This window comes from Nematolebias whitei, chromosome 20 (genome assembly GCF_014905685.2).
Source record: "Nematolebias whitei isolate Nwh7 chromosome 20, NemWhi1, whole genome shotgun sequence".
Classification (NCBI taxonomy): domain Eukaryota; kingdom Metazoa; phylum Chordata; class Actinopteri; order Cyprinodontiformes; family Rivulidae; genus Nematolebias; species Nematolebias whitei.
The window spans coordinates 39,259,910-39,284,248 of NC_056517.1; the positions used below are offsets into that span (position 1 = coordinate 39,259,910).

The 24,339-nt window shown below is 43.4% G+C and overlaps 1 protein-coding gene across 1 annotated transcript in view; it reads right to left on the reverse strand.

Moving 5' to 3' along the window:
• Positions 1-24,339, reverse strand: part of sema5a (sema domain, seven thrombospondin repeats (type 1 and type 1-like), transmembrane domain (TM) and short cytoplasmic domain, (semaphorin) 5A) — a gene marked incomplete in the record, with an annotated part of 172,932 nt that overhangs the window by 118,538 nt on the left and 30,055 nt on the right. Inside the window, 1 exon segment of the mRNA XM_037694274.1 lies at positions 5,528-5,736. Within this exon segment, the coding sequence (XP_037550202.1) occupies positions 5,528-5,675 (148 nt within the window).

Genomic DNA, 24,339 nt, shown 5'->3' on the forward strand with positions numbered 1-24,339 from the left:
GGCCCTTGAGCACACTAGATAGCAGCTCTCCGCTCCACACAGAGGCTGTGGTAGCTCGGTGGTCTGTGGTTGCATCAGGAAGGACATCCGGTGTAAAGATAATCACCAAGTCTTCATACAAGTTAGTTCACTGTGACAACCTCTGAAGAAAGGAGCAGCCACAAATAAATTAAATAAAATAAATGTAAAAAATCCAAAGATAACCTGAATAATGGTTGTGGCTCCACATTCAGCAACAAATAAAGTAGCAGTACTTCTAACTACTAACGATAAGCCTCTTGCCAAATCTTTACATTTACGTCTTTCTGTGTCCCAAACAGATGAAGTTGGTCAGAGACGAGCTGCTGAGATCCACGAGGTATTTTAATGTTTGTGTCCTCCAGCTTGGCTCGAGGAGAGTCCTGGCAGCATCACTGCACATTTCCAACAACAACAAGGGTTTACCCACATTACATGGAGGCAGTGACTCACCAAAGAGCAGGATAATGGTTTAATGAGCCCTTCGCCTCCGTGCACATGTGTTTATACCCCTGCCTCTGTAAACGTGTCGACGTGCTTGTAATGACGCTTCTCTGCTGCTTTCAGTGAAAAACAGGGCTACAAGTTCACGTCTTATTTAAGAAGGGTTTGTTAACTTTACAACTTGAGATATTTTTGAACACCGCTTTCATCGGATGAAAGAAAAGTTATTAAATTGCAAGTTACAAGCAGGAAGAAACTAATGCCTTCACAAGATCCTCTGATTTAACAGCTACTGAGGTCAGGAGTAAGGCAAGGTAAGAAATCATGCAATTGTGACCATTTCCTTGTAAGTTACGTTTAAAATGCTTTTTTCATTTCGACACCGGGTTATTTTCAAAAAACATGCTGAAATTTCAGTCTCAGACATTGATTTTCAAAAGAAAAGATTTATTTAGAGGAGTCTATTCAGACAGACGGGGTTAATGAGAAAGACGGTCGAACAGGCTGTTAATATAAATGTAACGCTGCAACGCCATTTTGTCGCTCATCCTGATTTCCTGCTCAGAAAAAGTGATAATTCAGCCAGCGGGAACCCTGCAAAATATCCTAAATGCAAACTTTATACAAGTTAATATTTTTAATATTGCTTAATAACTGTAAGATGATTGTGATGTCCTCAATTAAATAAAATACTGAAAAAGTAAAAAGCATCATAGCAAAGTCGACTCTTGAGTTTTTAAACAGCGCTGCTTCTTTCTGGGACTAATTTAGATCAAAATTAATTAATTAATTAATTAATCTTTCTGATCTCATTAAAACCTTTGTATTTAATAAAAATAGACCAGAAGACCTTCTAACTTTGGACTATGTTTGAATTTCAAAGCATGGCTCAGGACTCTGGACTTTACAAAAATAAACAAAAGTCTTAGCCAAAAATAAAAAACTGAGGTTTCCCAACGTCACTTATCTGAGACATCAACTAGAGGTGAGCGCGTCTCGCATGCTTCGGTTATTATTGCACATCTTTTTCAAGAACGTATACAGTGGTCCTTCGATACTTTGTGGTTCGACTGTCGTGGACTCACTCTTTCACAGGTTTTCAATTAAATTCAATTCAAAAATACTTTATTCATCCCAGAGGGAAATTAATGGTTCTTGTAGCTCATTCTCCTGGTTTCACAGAGTTGTTCTAGATGCTTATGGGCAGGAAGGATCTCTTGTGGTGGTCTGTCTTATAGTGGATCTGAAGAAACTGGCCACAGATGTTGATCCGTCTACTTGGACTTGGTGGGTTTTTCTGTCCTCCTGGGCAGCAGGACCACCTGAATGTTGGGCAGAACTCCTCCCTGAGCGATGGCCACTCCTCTCAGCAGCTTCTTGAGCTCCTCGATGCCGACAGTCAGCTGCAGGTGTTGGGGGATGATCCTGGTCTTTTTCTTGTTATGGACCACATTTCCCGCCAGCTCCAGGTTTTCGGCGGTCACTCGAGCACTGCCAACAGGTAGACGGAGATGCATCCACGGCACCTCCTTTACCACTCATTTGAGATATGGAGATGTAGCTGAGGTATTATTTGAGCTTTGAGATGTTAATCAGCTGCTCCCGGTTGTAAAAACCACCTTGTTGCCATGGTTACGCATCATAACAAATGTCCAAAAGTAGAAGGTTTTCAGTAAAAATCCTTCCAGCTGCACAACATCTGATACCAGAGGAAACAATCATCCAAAAAAAAATTACATCCAGAAAAAGAGAAGTTAAAGTTTTCAAAAACAACATCCCTGAATGAAAGTAGCAGCTACTCCAACATGCACTTGAGTGGTGCAATTCAATTTTCAACATAAGATTGTACACAACACACAATTGGCTGATTGATGGAGACCAACCAGAGCATTGTGCTGAGGGACGGACTGGCCATCAGGAGCACCGGGACATTTCCCGGTGACCTGGCCCGCTCAGTGATCGCCAAGGGGGACTAAACTCTCAGTTCAGGTTTCGCTTGATTATTTAACATGAACAATCCATGCCGCTCGTGCGGCTCACTCAGGTATAAGACAGGGAAATGTTCCGGTGTTCCCGATGGCCAGTCCGCCCCCAGGCTTGGCTCAGTAGATAGCATCAGTCTGTCTGCTCTCCTTCGTTGTGCTCTTTTAGAGCGTTTAGAGAGTTTAGAACATTGCTAAGGACATTGCAAGAGTGGGAAGGGTTTATAAAACTTTAAAAATATATATAAACAATATAATAAATGTAACGTTCTTACTTCGCAGGTGTTCACCTATCGTGGGGGTGTCTGGAACATAACCCTAGTGATAGGTGAGGGAGTACTGTAGTCAGATCTATTCCAACACACAGTACTTTCATATTTCCAAACATCTTCAGTCTGAAATGAACCAAAAGTATCGACTTGAAGTTAATTTGGTGTTACTTTACAGCTGTGCTAAATATCTCTTACTGTTAGGGTCAAAGTTTCTAAATAATAAAAAGGTTGTGTTTCATTTGATGGGTTAACTCATCTTTGAGATAATTTATTTAATAATATTTCTCCAGAGAAGGTGCAGTCAGTGTGAATTAAACCAAAGTGATCACACTGCTGGTCATTCAGATGCATCAGGACTCGGAGACGGCTCATTGTTCTAAATGTGGGTCCTTGCATGTGAACACTGACAGTGACCTTGCTCTTCAAGGCAGTTTTACCCCGAGTGCATGCTGTGATTATCTGGTTTGGATTCTGCTACACTGAAAACAGCTCAATGACATTTTCCTGCTCTGCCGTGGGAAGACAGGCCAGCATTGATTGCTACTGTTTGTCGGCTCGGCTTCCCAAGACTTCATTACAGTTCAGCTGCTCTGCTGCGACGTGAAACGGGCGGTTTGGGAAATGAAGACGTGGAGTTTCTAAAAGCTGCAGAGCTGTGAAATACAGGTGTTTGTAACGAAGACCAGGTCTGCATCGAGTCTCTGATGGATCAAATGAAACAGGTGACCAAACATTTAGACACAACATTTTAACATGAGGAGACTAAAACTACTTCAAATGACATTTATGCAACAATCTACCTTGTTCTGTGAAACCAACCGTTTGTTAATCAGGCACTGACACTACATTTAATCCAAATGTCTCTGAAGTTTACCAAGTTTCTGGAAGTTTCAATACAATTTGTTTCATGACTCATAATATATTTTTCCAATAATACAGAGAAACAAACATACACACAATTACACACAAATGCCTTTGACGGTGGGTGATAATGTGCATCAAAAATAATTGTTGAGCATTAGAAAATGATGCTTTTAGCCCAAATGTGTTATTTGGTCTTGCTCCTGGTTACAGCTGGACATTTTATTTGTTGCCTTCATGTCTCCTCAACGTGTCGAATAATGAAATGGATGGATGGAGACTCCCTGCTGGATGTCCAGTTAGAGACAACACACACCTACTGGCACAACACCAGAACAAGCAGTGAACCCACACCAGGATGACACGAGCCACAAACCAGGACCCTAATGCACGTGCCGACTTGTGTTAGTGCCGTTGTTACTGGACATCAACACTTTTCATTTCCAACACAAGCAAAGCATCTTCTTTCTTGTTCCTATGTTTGGTCAGGATTAAAACAGCCTTTATCTTGTATTTAACTAAAGAGAAATTCACCACTTGACAAATCTGCTGAGCATGATTACGGCTGCTGAGATATAATTGCACGTTCACTGCGTGGAGTGGCCGAGAGAACAATCGTTTCTCATTAACTGTGACTGTTTCCAGTTAAACAACTAGTTCTGTTTCAGCTCTGCATGATGTACTTTACCGCCTGGAAACAGCCACAGATGTTTGATGTGCTGAATGAAAGCAAGCTAAAACAGCCATGAAGAAACAGGACGTTAGAGTTGGTGCTCTCGGACTTTATCGCAAAGTCAGGCAATGATTTTTAGACTAAATTTTGAAACAAGTTTTCAGCTTAAAAATGGCGCTGCTTGCATACAGCTGTTTGGTTGTGATCCTAACCTGCTACAGTAAAGCTCAGCGTGTCATTTTATGTTGTAAACAAGTTAAACTTGAATAACTTCATTATTTTTGTTGTTACTTAAAAATGAAGCGAGTTCGCTGGTACGTTGGATCTGCACTCTTTCCAGTCACCAGTGTGGAGATCCTGTAGCGTGGTGTTGAAGGTTATGGGCAAACATTTTATTATTACCTCTCTGTAAAGACTGATCTGAGTCACGTGTTCTTTAGTGCAGCTTCATACAGTAGAGGTCAGTTTGAGCTAAGCAGGAAGCACATACCTCTACACTAAACTCCAAATTAAAAGTCTAAATAAAGGTTCAGTAGTCCCTCATTTATCACGGGGGATCTGTACCCTGAAGCCCCGTGATAAGTGAAAAACCACAAAGTAGTACAAGTAGTACTTATATATATATATATATATATATATATATATAAAGGTGTTTTAAACCCTTCCCACTCTCTTGCAATATTCTAAACAATGTTTCTAAACGCTCTAAAAGGGACAGCATGTCATGACTTCAGCTCTCCGCTGCTCTCAACCACCTGCAAGCGCTCTTGGCCACGCCCACTTCTCCGCTCTGCACAGAGAACAGCTGATCAGCTGCAGCAGGAAGTTTCTCCTGCAGTGTGGGCTGCACAAAGGTGCATCAGGTGCTAAATATTTTAAAATAATTTTGTTTAAATAAAAATTGCACGCCGATCGTGCGGCTCATCCGTCAGTCAGCCAGCTGTGAGTCGAGTCCACTCTTATTTTGAAAAACCGTGGTAGAGCGAGTCCGTGATAAACGAACCGCGAAGCAGCGAGGGGCTGCTGTTCATGTCTGCCCTGGCTTTACGTTGGGTCGCTCGTTTACTACAGGAGCAGAAATTTGTGCGAGCGTTTGCGTCTCCTAGCAACAGAGAAACGTTTGTGTGAAATGATCCAGAAACTTCCCCTAAACGAGTCTAATTCTCTCCGAAGTAAAGAGAGGCTGAGCGGACATGAAAAGCAGAATGAAGACTCACAGAGCTCAGAAGACCAAACACAGAGCCACGTCAGTGACGGCACCCTGTTTGAACCCTCACCTGCGTGTGGAACGAGTGGGTGCTCGGACTTGTGGCAGGGCGACTCAGGAAGCAGCACGGGCCCTCTCCTGCTGGCCACGCCTCCTGGGCGCAGGACCAGCAAGCACTGCAGCAGCAGCAGTGCATGCTGGGTAACGGAGCGTCCCATGGGGGCCTGGGCTTGATTTACTTCTCCTTAGGCCTCAGAGGCCAAGAGTAAGAGGACACACCTGGAATGAGAGACAAAAGGATGAAAGGGTTAAACAGACGCTGAGTTTGGCTTGTTGTGCTAAATGTTTGAGTGAAACATCATCACGGCGCTTCCTTTCCTTCAAAGAGCCGCGGCTGAGTTGGGTCAAACTACCGGTGTCAACGTGAAAATAATTAGTGTGGCGCTTTAACGGTTAATTGCAGAGAATTGAATAAACATATTAGATAACCGTTTTTTGGCTAGCTGTTCCAATAACGCACTCTCTGGCGTTCAGGTTGTGATACATCAGGCCACCGGGGGTGTCGGGTGTCAAATCTGATGAACTTCAATCAATAATTTACAAAGTGTTCGATCGATCGCTGACGATCGTTACGTGACAGGGACAATAGATGACTTCCTGCCTGACACATCAGAACTTGAGGACACTTTAAAGCTTGAAGATAATGCTCTGGTCATCTTTGAAGACTTGTTTGGGGAACAGATCATGAGTTGTAAAGTGGGGGGGGGTTCCCCCAAAGGAGGTGGGAACACTGCAGAGAAGCTCTGTGGCTCATCAGTATTCTGCATCCACCAAGGGTTTACCTGAAGAGACAAAATGCAATAAAAGCTCATCTTAAATAAAGAAGAGAAGTGTGAAGAAAATAAGAGCGCGAGATGAAAAACTGCAGCTTCTCACCGGCCCCGAGACGCTTCTCGTCTCTGACACGAGGTTCATGAATCAGACACGGTCTGCTTTACCTCATCTACCTGAAGTGTGTGTGTGTGTGTGTGTGTGTGTGTGTGTGTGGGGGGGGGGGTAGTCTGTGATGCATTATTTGAAAATATGTGCTCTTTCTGCAAGTTTTTGTTTCCAGTGAAGCTCAGCTTTGTTGTTCAGTGATGATGCTGACACCGTTTCATGCATCCAAGTGTTTTGTGTTATTATCTGTAGCGTTAGCAAAATATCTCATGGATATCCCATGCATAATGTTAGTGTTTGACCAGAGCACTTACAGCTCTTTAATTTCTTAATGACGTGATCTTTAAAACATGTGTGGAAGGCAGCGGGTGAGAATCATTCCTATGGAGCTTTACGGCTCTCCCAATAAATCAATGAAATCCTTTGGCAGCTGTAAATCTGCTGTTTTCTTCGTTCCAGCTGAATGTCATCGTTACGTAACACAACATTCACTTTCTTCAAGAAAAACAAGCGTTTGCTGCTCAAAGTTTTTTGATTGTGGGAGACGACGCTGAGCCGCCTGCACCACCTGCACCGCCTGCACCACCTGCACCGCCTGTACCGCCTGCACCACCTGCACCGCCTGTACCGCCTGTACCGCCTGTACCGCCTGCACCACCTGCACCACCTGCACCGCCTGCACCACCTGCACCGCCTGCACCACCTGCACCGCCTGCATCGCCTGCACCACCTGCACCGCCTGCACCACCTGCACCGCCTGCACCGCCTGCACCGCCTGCACCGCCTGCACCACCTGCACCATTCATTTTGAATCATTAAAACAATGTTGTTACTAAGAATGAGTCGTGCTATGAGCAGCAGCCATGTTTAAATGCATATGGTTGTTTTTTCATATGGTGAGCAGCAGGTTGTGTAAAACACATTCATGGAAAACATGTGTTTGATTTGCAAACACAACTCCGGGATCTGGTTTTATTTCACGGTGCTTTTTATTTGTTGCGTGGTCCGAACAAGAAGACAAACAGAACAATTCTGCTTCGTGATGGAGCTGATTCAGCGAGCAGCAGGTTGGGAATAACTAAAAACTATTCTTCGTGTTTGTTCTGTGAAGGCAGCAGAATAATAGAAACTCAGCTTCACCAGAAAAAAAAAAAAAAATCCTGACGTGGTGGAAAATTTGTTCTCCGCAGGCAAACCTGGTCTTGGCTTCTTTTCCTGAAATATGGATCCGTGCTGGAGCTCAGAGCGACTCCGAGGTGGAACAGGAAGTAATTCTCCACTTCTGCTTTCCTCCATGATAAGACTTTACATTTCATCTTTCTGGGATGCAAAATTTAATCTGCGTTTAGAAATTATTCGATCTGCATGGAATTCAGTCAGTGTGCTTCTTACTGTATATACGGTGGCGTTTGTAAGTGTTGTGTCTGTTAACAAATTATATCATGAACCGCTGGACAGATTTAAACGAAACTTTCAGAAAGTAATCCTTGAATTTATATTTACAACTGATTAACAGTTGGAGTCAGTCCAATTCAAAATGGCTGCCACAGCCAACTGAATTTACAAAACACAAAAATGTCTATAATCCAATCAATTTTACAGCTATTGAGCTACAATTTAGTGTTTGTTGCTGAGAACTGTTCACAAAGTATTCTAGTGCTGCTCATGAACGTCTTCAGTAAAACATCATCACTAGCTGTGAAGAGTCGACTCGGTTTGTCTGTTAGCAAAATCTCTCAGGAGCCACTTATGATGGAGCTTTTGGAAAAAACATCAAAACCTGGTTATCTTTGGAGTTCATCTAATTAAAAATGGCCGCCACAGTAATTAGCAACAGCCTAAACAGAAATGGCTACAACTCGGTCATTTTATAAGATTCTGGGCTAAAGTTTTGTTTCTTAGTAGTTGAGTCAATATACCAAACCACTTTATTTATAAAGCACTTAAAACAGCAACAAGGTCGACCAAAGTGCTGCACAGCAGAAACAAGCAAAGGACCCAGGATAAAACATAGATCCACAGAGGTAAAGATCAGAACTAAATGACTAACATTATAAAATACAGACGAGTTAAAAACAACTCGCACAGTGTCAAAAGCCTGGGAATAAAAGTGAGTTTTTAAACGGGACTTAAAAACAGAGAGAGGGAGCCTGCCTGACCTGCAGTGGTAACTCAGTCCAGTTTTGGACCTTCAACAGAGAAGGTTCTGTCATCTTGAGCTTAAAACAAGTTCCTGGAACCAATGAAAGCATCTGGTCTGACCTCAGAGAGCGCTGTGGGACATATGGCTGCAGCAGATCAGCGAGATAGGAGGGGGCAGAACTGTTCAGAGATTTAAAGCCATATAGAAGGATTTTAAATTAATTTGGAAGTGAACTGGGAGCCAATGAAGGGAGGCCAGAACTGGAGTAATGTGCTCTCTTGTGCCTGGACCAGTTAAGAATTGGGCTGCAGCATTTTGGACCAGTTGTAACTGTGCAGTGGAGGTCTGACTGAGTCCAAACAGAAGTGCATTTCAGTAATCAAGCCTGGATGTTATTAAAGCATGTATTATTATCTCAAGGTTGGACAGTATGGGCTTCAATTTAGACAGTTGAATCAACTGGGGAAAAAAGAAAACAGGATTTAACAATCATGTTGACTGTCACTCCCAGATTAGTGACTACTTGTTTCTCTAAAGGGGCTAGAGAGGAAAGGTTGATACAGTGGTTCTTGATTGTGTCATTATGTGGGAACAGCATGACTTCAGTCTTTTTCTCAAAAAAAAAAAAAAAAAATTATTAAAGCCATCCAGTCCCTGATGTCAGCCAGGCAGTCAAGAAGAGGTTGGATAGGTTGTGTGCCACTGTGCTTCAGAGGGAAGTAAATGTGGCAATCATTGGCCTAGAAATGAAAAGGTATGCTGTGTTTATGAATAATAGCACCTAGTGGCAGCAGGTATAAATAAAAGAGAAGAGGACTGAGGATGGACCCCTGCGGTATCCCCCCACAGAAGAAATGCCAATGTTGAAATAAATTCCTTGATGTTGACACAAAAGGTTCTGTCAGAGAGGTAGGATTCAAACCATTAAGGGCCGACCGTGTGATGCCCATCCACTGCTCCAGACTAGAAACGAGGATCTCATGATCTGAGGATCTCATGATCTCATGATCTCATGATCTGATGTTACATGAGACTGTGCATCATTTTCAAGGTTGGACCAAAATGGTTAAATCTCAGTCCCTTAAATTCCCACTGTAAGATGATTTTATGGTAAAACTCTGGCATGAAAGGCTGCAAGTGATTTACACCGATTAAAAAACACAAGACCTTTAATGATATTTTGCTTCCACTCATGCGTGCTCATCTGCTCACACAGACTCATGTTCGTGCTGCTGTTGTTTTGGCACATTGTTTTTGTGCCATTAGTGCTCAGTGCATTCTTAGTTTAGTGAATGTCGTATATTGTTAGTTCATGACTCGGATCGAACTAATGTTTTTCTTTACAATTTGTGTTTTTCTTGGATGTAACTGGGACCCTGTGCACGTCGCGTCGTCCCGCCTCGTGCACGTGCGGTGTGTATGACAAATAAACCTCTCTGAATCGCTGAATCTTAAAACATCAATTTTGTGCGCTGGTGACATTGAAAGTCTCCAACTATGCTTTCTCTCACCAAAAGCCCATTTGAGTTGTGAGTTTGCCGACTGGAACACCTCCCTCCCCGTTTGTCAGACGCTCCTTTGATCTTTCACGTCCTTTGATCTTTCACGTCTGCGTTCACTTAAGGAAATATTTCATAATCCGCTGGCGCAGAGGTGACTGACGACGTGACATCATGGCTGTTATTACGGGCTTGTTTAAGTGTGCACGGGGGTCAGAGGTTTAGCATGGATTTCTGTCAGCATACGTGCAGATCTCTGACACACATTTACACATGCACACGCACGTGCACTGAGTTAGCTGACAGTTAAGACCAGCCGGTTGGGACCCTTTGTTGGCCTCAACCGTGCCTGCAGACATTTTTAGAAAGAACCACAGTCCATCCATCCATCCATCCATCATCTTTACCCACTTCTTCCTCTTTGGGTCACGGGGGTCGCCGGTGCCCACGTCCAGCAGTCACTGTCCATGAGGCGGGGGACACCCTGGACAGGTCTCCAGTCCATCACAGGGACACAGAGACAAATGAGACAAACAACCATTCACTCTCTCACTTTAGCTTTACCAATCAGTCTAATATGCACCGAGAGGACATGCAGACTCCACCCAAAAAGGCCCCCCAGCCGGGATTTTAACCAGCAACCTTCTCGTTTAAAGGCAACGCTTCTACCGAGTCAGAAAAATGGACATAAATATTATTTCCAAAGAACTTATTTATCATCAGCTCCATGAAATGTTGCTGATCAGGCCTGTGCCTATTTGTTTGACTGTTAGCAAAATATCTTATGAACCATTATTGTATTTTATTAAAGCTAATCAATTCATCCACAGCTACAACTGATAACACTTTGGAGTCAACCCATTTCAAGATGGCCGCCACAGCTACATCAATTGCTTTTAAACACAAAAAAAAAACCAAGGATTTAACGTAGTTTTGCAGATTGTGAGTTAAAACGTGATGTGGTAGTAGCTGAGAGTATTTCTAACTCAGACTTTGAGCGCCAACAACCAAAACATAATGTTCCAGATTGAACCTGAACCGTTTTAACTCCTTTATTATATGAAGACATTCATTTAAAACTCGGATCATAGACATATTTTGAAGAAATTATAGTTTTCATAATGATTCTTTGATGTTTTAATGATTTATGTGACATTAAATACATTTTAATATAACTTATTTTTTACTTTTGACCTTTTTTCACTGGATTTTATGCAGTTAGAATTATTATACTCAGATGTTGATGTGTAAAACCAGTTTAGGTCCATTCACCCCAGCAGCTGTGGACCCTGCTAAAGGTTGGTTCTGTTGTGATGAGTATACGAGGTGACATTTTATTCTGAAAGGTCATTTTAACTCCGTAATCAAAGGACCACGGTGAAGCGACACACGGACACAAAGTGCTCCACCAGCACCAGACGCTCAGCTGCGGTGAGCTCGTCTGAAAGCGAGCAGCCAACTCCGATTCCGCTTTGAGACGGTGACGGCCTTGTGAAAAGTATTTAGCCTCGCAGCCACGTCAGACTCAACTTTCAGGTGTTTGTTCTTGTAAAGGTGATATCGGAGGCGCGGCAGCTCTGTGGGCGGTGCGCCGTCTAGAAATCCTGCAAGTCTGAGCGCAGGTAACGGCAGGAAGGAATTCCTGCGGCCAAACTTGATCAACTTTCCAAAAATTAACATCCTTTTAGTCCAAAGTGATGACTCAGTTTTATCATTGAGCTTTTAGTCTTTGATCAGTTATTTCAAGTTGTTTGGACTTTGGGGCGAGGAGGATTCACTTGGATGTTGCAGCCAGTCTCGTGTCCATGTGAGGAACTTTGTACTGAACTGTATTTAACGACAGGAGCACAGAGAAGCTCTTTGGGGCTCTTGTTGAAATGTAAACGTAAAGTATAGACGGACTTTTGTAAAAACAAGTTGACGTAAAGAGACACATGAATTGAAGTTCTTCTCCCAAGAACGCTGGTTCTGCAGCTGGGACGCTGTCAGGACGTTTGTCACAGACCTTTAGGCCATACTTGGTAGCAGAACGTGCAGATTCAGGAGCGTGCACGGTGCAGTCGTGTTTACACTGAAGTCGTCTGGTGCGTGTCCCGATCCAACCGTGCAGCTGATGACGGACGGACTCCGCTGCTTCACCGAGTTTCTTTAGAGTTTACTCGAAGTGTGGAGGTCGGAGCCTCGGCGTGGTCTGACGTGGCTTTGGCCCAAAACAGGAAGAAGTTCACGGCGTTCGCTGCGTGCACGAGTCTTTGTTAGATCTGCAGCATCTGGATGTGCTGAACACGTTCAGCCCTTCATAAACACTGTCACATGGGGAAACGATGAACATCCAAGATGCATTAAAAAATATGGATCATAAATTTGAAAACCCAAGAGAGCCCAGTTGATCTGATTTATGCGTGCACGTGCAGCTGCATCACGTGTTTTAATGCAAGTAACCGAGCGCAGACGGCAGTGATTTAAAACCAAATCATGGGACTTGTTGCGTCACTGCATGCACTGATTTGTGGCGGATCTTTTCCTCTTCGCTCGCCACCAACTGGTCCCGTGGGGCCGAGCGCGAGCTCTGCACCGCTCAGTGGTTCAGCTCGGAATCATCTCGGGGCTTCAGCATGAGCCGTCACCTCCACCTGCTTCTGCTCTCAGACCTGCATGCAAGCACGTGCACGTGCAGGTGCATGTGTGGAAAACACGCTAATATCACCCAGGGAGCCGTGATGGATAACATGTTTGTACATGCAAGGCACGGAGCAGAAGTACTGCGGCCACATAAAAATTAATCATGGCCTAAATAGTGTTGTCAAATAAAAAGCATCTATAAAACAGTCTGAAGGATTTGAACCCATAACCTTTTCTTTTGTCAGATTTTATTGTTTAAATAAACATTTGGCGCACCTGCTCGTCTCTGATTGATTGTGCTCTCAGAGAAGCAGCAGATTTATGTAAAACTTAAAAGTTGACTTTCTTTATTTGGTATTTGTGGGCCTGACGGCGTTGGGGGGGGGGGGGGGGGTACAAAGATCCTCAGCCGTGACGCTTGTTCATTTAATCCACGCTCTGACAACTTCAGTCAACTCCATGGGGTGATGTTTGTAAAGTTACACAGTCACAAATTTACAGAAATATTTTGTTTTTTAGCCTTTCATAAAAAAAATAATTCAAAGTCATATTTTACCTTGTTATTCAACCATTTATAAATGTCATAATTACAAACTAAATATTTAATTTACAAGTTAAATATTTAGTTTACAAACTAAATACTTAACTTGCAAGTTACATATTTAGTTGTAAACTAAATATTTAGATGTAAATTAAATATTTAATTTCTAAGCTAAATATTTAATTTCCAAACTAAACATTTAATTCCTAAACTAAATATTTAATTTGCTAACTAAGTATTTAGCTCGGATCTAAATATTGATTTTCCAAGCTAAACATTTAATTTCCAAACAAATATTTAATTAGCAAACTAAATATTTAACTTGTAAGTTAACTTGTTTTTAATTTAATTTGGACAATAAATATTTAGTTTGGAAATTAAATGTTTAGTTTTGAAAACAAATATTTAGCTTGAAAATTAAATTTAATTTATGCCTAAATATTTAGTTTACTAAACTTGCAAGTTAAGTATTTAGTTTGTAACCTAAATATTTAGTTTGTAAATTAAATATTTAGCTTGGAACTATGACATTTATAAATGTATGAATAACATGGTGAAAATATGACTTTCAAAATAAAAACATTTTATTATTATTATTATTATTATTACTAATAAAGACTAAATAAACTAAAATATTGCTGTTAATTTTTGACTGTGAAACTTTATAAACCTGATACAACTCAACCACAAAATAAAACTTTTATGGTGTCGTATTTAGACAAAGAACATTTTTTGTTTATTTGAGGTAAATAATTGTAAAGTATTTATCAAAATAATCCTCAAAGGCCCACGCTGATAAACAATACTCACTGAGGTGGTTCTGTTGAATTCATTTAATTCTCTAACTTTTAAATATAATTTATTTCTGGGACTTTTTTATTGATTTTAGTGGAACCTTAAAATCCTGCAGTGCCACTTTTCTCTAACTTTTGAAGTTGGGCCTTCAGCGCTAAATGAATTTGCTTTAAACGTTAAATCAAAGTCTTCTTCAAACTCGCTGGAACAAAAACGACGTGTTTGTTGTTTTTTCTGAACTCCCGCTGCAAAGAGAACGATATTGATGGGAGCCCAACTGAACTGGGAACAAATTATCCTTAAAGTTTCATTTTTATTGAGTTTAAATTTCAAACAACGCTGAGCAAATGATAAAATGGTGAGGATAAGAACAAAAGAGCACGAGTGAGAATTGTTCAGTATTAAAAAAGTACTCTTCAACACAGTAACTGTAGTTTTTGTGTTTGAGAGGTAGTAAATATTACTGCCAGTCACAGAAAAGAACGAGTCTCCTAAATTACAGATTTTATTTAAAATGTGTGTACAGGCAAATTAAATCCAACATCAGAGGTTCTTCACATCGTGTCATTTTCATTAAACGAGGCCGTTTCTCACGAGTCACTCGGATGACTAAAGATAATTAAAATGAATAATAGTAATTTGTGAATAAAAACACTTTCTGTTCGTTCAAGTTTCAAGAATGACTCGTTACCACGTGTGGTAAAATATAAAAGACTTCGCCTGGAACAGCAAGACGCCCTCAAACAGGGATCCAACCCATAAACCACAGCTGCATCACTTCAACCATCCATGATGAATGGAACCATTAAAGTTTAAAACTCAAGATCATCAAAACGTTAGAAATGAGTGAAGTTTAAAATTCACCAGTTTCATCTTTTTGTCATTAAGTGCTGATAAATAAACAAAACTGTCTCTTCAAAACCGACACTTTAGAAAATTAACTGTTAATTTTGGGAAATCGCTGACGTTCTCTTACAAACAAGACGAGCTAAGAACAAACTACTTAACTCTCCAGGTCTCAGTTCAGTTTAGTTCTTTTTAGCACTGGACTATTGGCAACTAGTTGGAGACAAAAACTGAAAGTAAAAATGTTCAATCTGACGTTGAGCCCCTTGAATCAGTATTTACAACACATTTGTGAACGTAAGTAATTACGAACATGCAACAATCCAGAAAATGTCATGCAATTCTTTTTGTCACAATTTAGCCACCAAGTGTCTTAGTTGTCTCAATTTCATTGCAACTTATCTTTTTTTTGTTTTGCCTCCAATCCGTTGCAGCTTCGCCTCATAAAGAGCACAGAACCTCCAAAAGTAGCTTCACGTGAAATACTGCCTTTAGCTTCTCAGTTAGCTTAAAACAAAGTGAGCGACATGTACGGTAATTGTTGGATTATCAGCTGCTTGTTTTTCACACACTCTGAACAACGATGCGGCTGATTTATGGATCTTTACAGGCAAAACACTGAGCCTCGTCCCCCCCAGGTGCTCACAGAGCTGCTCTGAACAGTGAGAGGCCCCCAGACTAGGACCAAAACTGACCGCATGCAAAGAGCAACGTTTGTTCAAGTCTGACAGAGGATCCTGATGGTGGATCCTGACAGTGGATCCTGATGGTGGATCCTGACAGTGGATCCTGACAGTGGATCCTGATGGTGGATCCTGATGGTGGATCCTGATGGTGGATATTGATTGTGGATCCTAAAAGTGGATGATGACAATGGATCTGGACAGTGGATCAGACAGTGTATCCAGACTGTGGATCCTGACAGTGGATCCCAACAGTGGATTCCAACAGAGGATCCTGATGGTGGATATTGATGGTGGATCCTGACAATGGATCTGGACAGTGGATCCTGACAGTGAATCCTAATGACGGATCCTGACAATGGATAAGGATAGTGGATCCTGGTTGTGGGTCTTGACAGTGGATTCTAACAGATAATCCTGACAGTGAATCCAGACAGTGGATCCAGACAGTGGATCCAGACAGTGAATCTTGACAGTGGATCTTAGTTGACTAAACAGTGGATCATGACGGTGGATCCCGACAGTGGATTGTGGCAGTGGATCTAGACTGTGGATCCTGACAGTGGATCCTGGCAGTGGATCCTGATTGTGGATCCTGACAGTGGATCATGACAACGGATCTGGACAGTGGGTCCAGACAGTGAATCTTAATGGTGGATCTTGACAGTGGATCCTGACAGTGGATCCTCACAGATAATCCTGACAGTGGATCCACACAGTGGATCTTGACAGTGGATCCCAACATTATACCCTGACAGTGGATCCTGATGGTGGATCCCAATAGAAGATCCTGACGGTGGATCCTGACAGCAGAGCAGGGTAATCCACTGTCATCAACAGGTTTTGAAAAGCTGCTGCGTGATGAAGAGGACGGCACAAGGTCAAGAGCGAATTTGCCTCGAGATGAAAGAGACGGAGGACGTGTGATGATGATGAAGGTTTTCTGTTCAATTCTGCCACTGAGGAAGACTTTAGTGGTTTTAGTGCACAGGAGGAAGATGAAGACCGCGACCAATAACTTCCTGGAACTGTACCGGTATTTTTTATTATTTTTTAACCAGCCGTGTTACAGACTCTGTTCAGAAAAAAAAAACATTTACTGTGCGCATGTGCATGTTACTGTGTTTTATTAAAGGTTAAAAATATATTTCTGTGTAAATAGCTCATGTTACAACATGGACACCTGCGCCCTTTATATGAAGTGGGTGTGGCTTATATTCTGGTGCGCTCAATAGTCCAGAATTTACGGTAGGTAGTCGAGCCATTCCTTCATCATACCAGTAACATATAATCTAATTTACCAGGTGGGATTATCAGATTAGTTCAGGGAATGGCTGTAATTTGAACGATCTTGTAGCTTTAACTCGTTTAATACAAATAAACCCGACTTGATGTCGACAGCCTTGTTTACAACGTGTAGATTGAAGCTTACACCAAAATGTAAAACTAGATAATGACATGTTCAGTAGTGTGCATGTGACAACACACACACATGCTCGTGTGAGTTGAGGTGTCAGCAGAATAATCCATCAGTTGTTCCTGCAGTAACGAGAGCAGAGAGGATCATATCAGCTCTGCTATTGATTTTGTCTTCAGGGGACTTCATGATGCTTAAATTGCACTATACATAATGAATAGGCTCCCAAATAAATCTTGGCTTTGTGTTCGTCTCACTGACACACACACGCACACACACACACGCACACACACGTTTGTCATGAGCAAGTGTTGCAGCGATGATCCATCTGTCCAAACACAGTCAGGGGAGTGTGAGATGAGGTCACACCACGGTGCTGATAGATGCTTTTCCCTCTCACTGATCACTCTCTGTGGCCAGACAGGACACACACACACACACACACACACACACATCCAGTGAAATCCACCAGACGTTCGACCGCAGCACAGAGTCATTACTGATCTTCATGAAGTTGTGAGTCTGTGGTGCAGAGTGTCTGTGTGTGAGGCTGGACTCAGCTGACTGGGTGTTTGTCCATTTATCCGTCTATCACGAGGCTTGTTGCCAGTTTCTGGTTTGTTGTTCTGTGTGCCAGTTGTCTTTTTGTCTTTTTAGCCCAGAACAGACAGTAATGACAGAAATGCCTTTTGCTTTGCAGTCTGTCTACAAAGAGCGGCTGGCAGTTTCATTTTATGAATAATACTCTGTTTTATTTTTAAAATTACTCCATAAAACAACGTCTCAGCAAACAAAAGGTCGAATCAGCCTCTTACCAACTGGTGAAGTCGATGTGCCAAATGTCTGAGTCGAGTCCTGAGCAGCGAGGGGTGCCAGACGGAAATATTCACAGAAAACAACAAACTGGCCCGGTCCACATCGCCGGCAGTAAGTCGGGCTTGTTCCCGGTGAGAGTTGGGACTCCGCCAAGGTTGCCCTTTGTCACCGATTCTGTTCATAACTTTTATGGACAGAATTTCTAGGTGCACCCGAGGTGTTGAGGGGATCCGTTTTGGTGGCCTTAGGATCACATCTCTGGTTTTTGCAGATGATGTGGTCCTGTTGGCTTCATCAGGTCGTGATCTACAGCTTTCACTGGAGCGGTTCACAGCCGAATGCGACGCGGCCGGGATGAGGATCAGTTCCTCCAAATCCGAGGCCATGGTCTTGAACTGGAAAAGGGTAGAGTGCCCTCTCCGGGTCAGGGAGGAGGTCCTACCCCAACTGGAGGAGTTCAAGTATCTCAGGGTCTTGTTCACGAATGAGGGAAAAATGGAGCGTGAGATCGATAGGCGGATAGGTGCAGCATCTGCAGTGAAGCGGGCGCTGTACCGGTCTGTCGTGGTGAAGAGAGAGCTGAGTCAAAAGGCGAAGCTCTCAATTTACCGATCGATCTACGTTCCTACCCTCATCTATGGTCACGAGCTTTGGGTTGTGACCGAAAGAATGAGATCTCGGATACAAGCGGCCAAAATGAGTTTTCTCCGCAGGGTGTCTGGGCTCTCCCTTAGAGACAGGGTGAGAAGCTCGATCATCCGGGAGGGACTCAGAGTAGAGCCGCTGCTTCTCCACGTCGAGAGGAGCCAGTTGAGGCGGCTTGGGCATCTGGTTAGGATGCCTTCTGGACGCCTCCCTGGTGAGGTGTTCCGGACACGTCCCACCGGGAGGAGACCCAGAGGAAGACCCAGGACACGCTGGAGGGACTATGTTTCTCTGGTCTGGGAACGCCTCGGGATTCCCCCGGAAGAGCTGGACCAAGTGGCTGAGGAGAGGGAAGTCTGGGCCTCCCTACTTAGGCTGCTACCCCCACGACCCGACCCCGGATAAGTAGAAGAAAATGGATGGATGGATGGATGGATGGATGGATGGATGGATGATGGATGGATGGATGGATGGACAACAAACTGGGACTGACTGGACTAACAGGGAGGCTGCTGTTTGAACCAACATGACTGACAAAGATGCTGAATTTTTTATTTCGATCCATCTTGAGAACTAATTTAGATTTTTCAGCCTGTTGACGCCCCCCCCCCCCCATGTCTACCTCTCACTGACCTTTCCCCACTGTGTTTATGCTCTTAGTGCACGTCGGTGTGCTGGGTGTCTCAGCAGCTCAACAAAGCCGAGGCGCTGATGGAGCGATGATTTTGTCATCAAAGAGCTCATCTTGGCGTGGCGGGGCCCGTTTCTGCTCGGCAGCCCTCGGATCAGAGAGCAGATTAATTCCACGGGAAGAAATATTTGTGTCTCTGAGAGCAGGAGTGAAAGGTGCGCCCCAATCTGATGACTTGTTTGTTTCAAAACCTTATCTGCAGTGCACAGCGGGGCCTCTGGGGCACAAATCAAAGGTGCACATATATGATTTTTCCCATTCCCCCCCCACCTCTCTCTCCTTCACACTCACTGCCGAGTAAACATCTCCCAATTTTCTTGCCCTGGAATGCATTTCACAGTCCAGGTTCCTTATTCTTAGAGTGTATTTGCACTTGGACTGAATTATTCTGAGCCACCGTCTAGTTAACCATCATTTCTGAAACTATGTTTTATCCATTATGTTGCCAGTACAAGAACTGTGCACAAGAGAGATGGGCTCATTTAATATCCAGATACCAATTTATTGTAACGTGAAAGGATCAGCCAGGTAGAAACTGAAGTACAGTTCAAACAGCTAAATACACAATACTTCAGTCAGTGCGTGACTGTTGGAGAGGAGTTGGTGACTTTTACATTTTTACTAAATAAACCACGTCTACAGTTTTCTCACCAGGATCTGAGTGTTTGCAACCAGGGAGCCACGACCTGAGGAAGCACCGTCGCAAAATAATCGCTCTGTTTGCACAACTTACAAACTACAGTTTAGGCGGCGTCCATCATTTGATTGCCAACATCTGCCCACATCTGGCAGCTGCCTCGTTGTTTACAACCGGAGGACACTTGAAATGAAGATAAGCAAATATGGACCAGCTTTTAATATTTAATATTTATCATTGGGATGGTTTTTATTGGACAATCAGGGCTGCAGCCTCAGGTGTTTTCTGTGTTAAGGACCCCCCCCCCCGCACATCCTAACCCCAAAAAAGATTTTCCACAACAAATGTTCTGAAACCTTTGAACTTTACAGTCTTAAGGTGAATTATGGACGAGCCAACGCTCTTCTGAGAGGGTTTAGCTCCTGCATTTCTCTTTTCAAGCTAAAAAGCACGACGACTGTCAAACTCCCCAGAGGCTTTGCACTTTATTTTAGGAAAGCTGTTTGGTCCACCTCAGTGACAATCCTGACCACAACCACAGCTTTGGTCCAGATAACTCTGGGACAGAGATCACACACACTCCCTGAAGAGACTCTCTCCACTGTTTTGCTGGAAAACACCCAGCAATTTAGTCCAAAACACAAGTCCCATCCCAAGTTTCTCAAAGTCCCTGAACTCATCTCTGCTTGAGGACTTTGCTACGTTAGCATTTATGATCCTGCTCCGACGCCTCCTTCAAAGCAACCTGCGAAACTTCCTCTGCTTAGGGGAACAACATGTAGTGTGGCAGTGAAAGTGACATCATACTTTAAAATGATACGAAACAACAATTACAAGCCTTGAGTTCATGTTGCTGTGATTTATGTCGTGGATTAAAAGCACTGAGGTGTAGACCTTCAAATGTTCATCAAAAGCTGCTTTCTCTCAGATTTCAGTGAAGGTGAGGCAGAGTCAAGACTTCTTAATTACAGAGAATTTATCGTGTCTGGTTTGTGGTTTTCAGGAGAGTTCCTCTGAATCAGAGAAGATGTGGAATATGAGGCTGTTTTAGTCGTTTGCTAACTCATGCTGGCACCAATAGCTGGTACTTAAAGCACCACTTCAAACACTAACCTTAACATTTTACGGTGTTAATACGTCCAAGGGAAAGATGCTGATTACAAAGGTTTATTCAGAGGAGGCTAGCCTAACTAGCTTTCTGTCCACGTTCAAAGGACCCTGCTACAAGCAGCGTTCAGAGCCTCTGTCCTGTTTTAGCACCAACTTCTCCGTGTCTGAACGTGCCTGACTGCTGCCAGTGCAGAGACGCCTGCATGAGACTGGTCACAGGAAGAGGAGGAAAACTCCCGAGTCTGACCCTGGCCCTGAGCGGCTGTTGAGACGGTGGCTCATCGTGCACACCCCGAGGCGACTGAGCTGCTCCACGCGTCAAGAAACGTTGTTCACAGCGACCAAGTTGTCACAACTGCAGGGTTCAAGTCCCATAACTCTGAGACAAAACCTGGAGTTTGTCACGAGGGTTCTGCGTCGCAGTCAGAGCGTGAGGTTTCTGCACATCAACACCACAAATGATGGTGGTTCATAAACGAACGCCTCCGAGCGGAGGCAACACGTCCTGTCGCTCTCGCAGCCTTGAACTGCTCGAGTGACGCACTCGCACCGGAGACTGCTGGCACCTCCGAGCCTTTGTTCTCCGTGTTACTCATCTGACGCCACGACTAATACTGTAAAATGACCGCAGTTCGTTCAAGACTTGAAAATGTTGACGCGAACAAGAAAACACAAATATCAAAGCAGGAAATGCACATTCACCTGGGACGGTAGTGATAAGGTGTGCACAAATCCCTCCACGAGGAGAGGTGGCGTTCTTAACGCTTTAATTACATGGTTGGCTAACGGGAAGCCCGTTTTCTCACTGGGCGCAAAATTGTGCTATCGCTGTCTGCAGCTGTGAACACGTGCAAAGTAAAACTGACATGACTGACAAACACACACGGCCTCTGAAGCGCTGACGGAAGAACCGAGTCAAGGCAGTAAGTAGCGAGGGCAGGACCAGCTGCTAAAGGTCACAGACATGCCACCTCCACGTGCGCCCGAGCATAAATGAAAAGAAAATTACAGCCGTCCAAGGGTAAATCCCTTTCATTCAGCTGAAAGTATCAAAGTCACTGAGCGCAGACGTGTTCTGAGTTTGTTCTGCACAGACGACTGCAGTTTGAAATCATTCAGTTACTAATATCACAATCAATCACGGGCTTCAGCCACGACACGTACGAGTTGTGAGCGACGGAGGAACTCTTTTACAGATCGTACGGCTTCACTTTCTGTGAATAATCGAAGCTTTTAACGCTTTGCTGTGGAGCTTTTTGGACAGAGGTGCAAATAAGATAAGTCCATTCCATTTACACATAATGTGGTTGTTTGGCTGTACAGCTATGATCAGGATAAATCATCCATTTTCATCCCCCCACTCTTCAAAGTTAAACTTGTTTCAAAACACAAGGAATGAAAGGTAAAGATTTGTTGTAATGGATCACTCAGATCAAAGTTGTTGTTTTTATTAAGCCCAGTAGATCCGTGGAAATGTGTGATTTCTGAGTGTTTGTGCTGATGATAAACCGTGTACATTTAGACCGAACCAGAACAAACCAAAGCTGGAATGAGACCAGCCTCTCCTCACACTGGTTCCAGTACGGTTCTGAATCCTTACCCCCCCACGACTGAAAGTTGTCCTTGTTAAAAACATACCGTATTTTTAGCTGTATAAGTCGCACATTTTTGCATGAATGTGCAAGTCCTGCAACTTATACATGAAAGTGACGTATTTATGTTTTCCCCATATTTATAATATAAGATCTGATGATTTCATTCATTCTGACATCACCACCATTTTCAGCCACTAGAAGGCCCTCGACGCATACGGCAAGCCAAGTACCTCATTAATAGGTAAAAGTGGCTATTATTGACACACTTGGCTTGCCATACAGAGCCACCTTCTTCTCGCTCTGGAACTCCTGGAGCAAACGTCAAATCAGCTGCATTTCACCGCCCAGGAGAACTGCAGCTCATTTGACCGTCAAAGTGCATTTATTAAGTAAAAGTACAACTGAGACACATCTTTGCTGTAATGTTGAGCAAACAAATAATTGTTTTAAGTCTTGAATTCAAAAAAAGACAAAAACAACTGGACTGTGTGGTTTTAAAGCTGAGGTAAGATACATCCGTACCTGCAGACTGATGTGCAGTCCAGTTGTTTGTGTCTTGAGCTTCTTGAACTTCCCATGTCCTGGACGACTGAGAATCTTCACAAGTGTTAGTCTTGTTAAAGTCCTCCCGTGCACGCTCCCGTGACATTTCCAGGTTGTCAGCGGCGACGCATAATAAATGTTTATCTGGTTTTAAGTTTAGGATCGATATAAATGTTTCTTCACTTCCTGCTATTTTCTGTGTTTTGGATTTTTCAACGTGCAACTCCCGTTTAATTCAGTAATTAAATGAGCTGAGTGTTGGATGTGTTGGTGTGATGGAAAAGTTGCATCACAGACAAACAACCAGCTTCATATATTGTTTGTTTGTTTGTTTGTTTGTTTGTTTGTTTGTTTGTCAGAGAGTGAATCCCGTCTGTTCAGATTTCGAAGCGAAGGGACGAGTGTCTTCCCACAAGTTTCTTGCATCAACACATCCAAGACAACAAGCCTCAACAGACCGACAACTCCTACAGCTCAGTAATTATATGGCTGAAAAACAAAATCAACCTCCTCTGCCTTAAAAACACATGCACGTGCACGTGCACATGCACTGCAGTTTGAGCCACAGAACTTCTCCTTCAAATGAGTCATCTCTGTGTATCTGAAGAAATGTGGCATGAGTGATAATAAATTAGCTTTTGGCTCCACTGGAACCAATTAATTACCCGAGTGTGTGCACGAGTGTGTGCACGAGTGTGTGCACGAGTGCGTGCTCTCTGAGTGTCTGGCCTTCGTAACTGTCCCGTCACCATCACAGACTGGCAGAGAGCTGGAGCGCCGTGAAGAAGACGGGTTGGATTCAGACAGCACTTCCACCATGACAAAGAATACAGCCGTTGTTGTTGTGCGTTTGTGAAAATGCACGTGCACGCCCGCTGGAGCCCCGCCTCCCTGAACTCGTCTCCCAGGGGTGAACTGGAACAGCAGCGGAGCAGAATGGGAGACGGAGCCTGTAGGCGTCTGATGCCATCGTGTCTCTGCTGGACGGAGAAGGAAAGAAAGCGTCTCCCTCTCAGTTTCTCTGTTCTGGACCCGTGCACCACTGGGGGGGGGGGGGGGGGGGGGGTGTTGAATTTCACCAGGAGCTCATGGACTAGTCCACTCTGACACCCAGTCTCCTGGAAAATAAAGACGCCGGAGACTTCAAGCCACTCTTAGATCCGGCCTGCACGCCTTGGCCCCCGGCAGAAAACGTCTCATGGAACACGAAACTTCAGCCTCGCTGTAAAACCAGTGAGTTTTTATCCACACCCACTGGAGTCAGAGCCACAGTGACTGGTTTTAAACAGACTCCTGTTGAACGTCCTGATCAGGACAAAACTAAACGTTTAAATTATCATTTATTTCTTTGTCCAAGTGT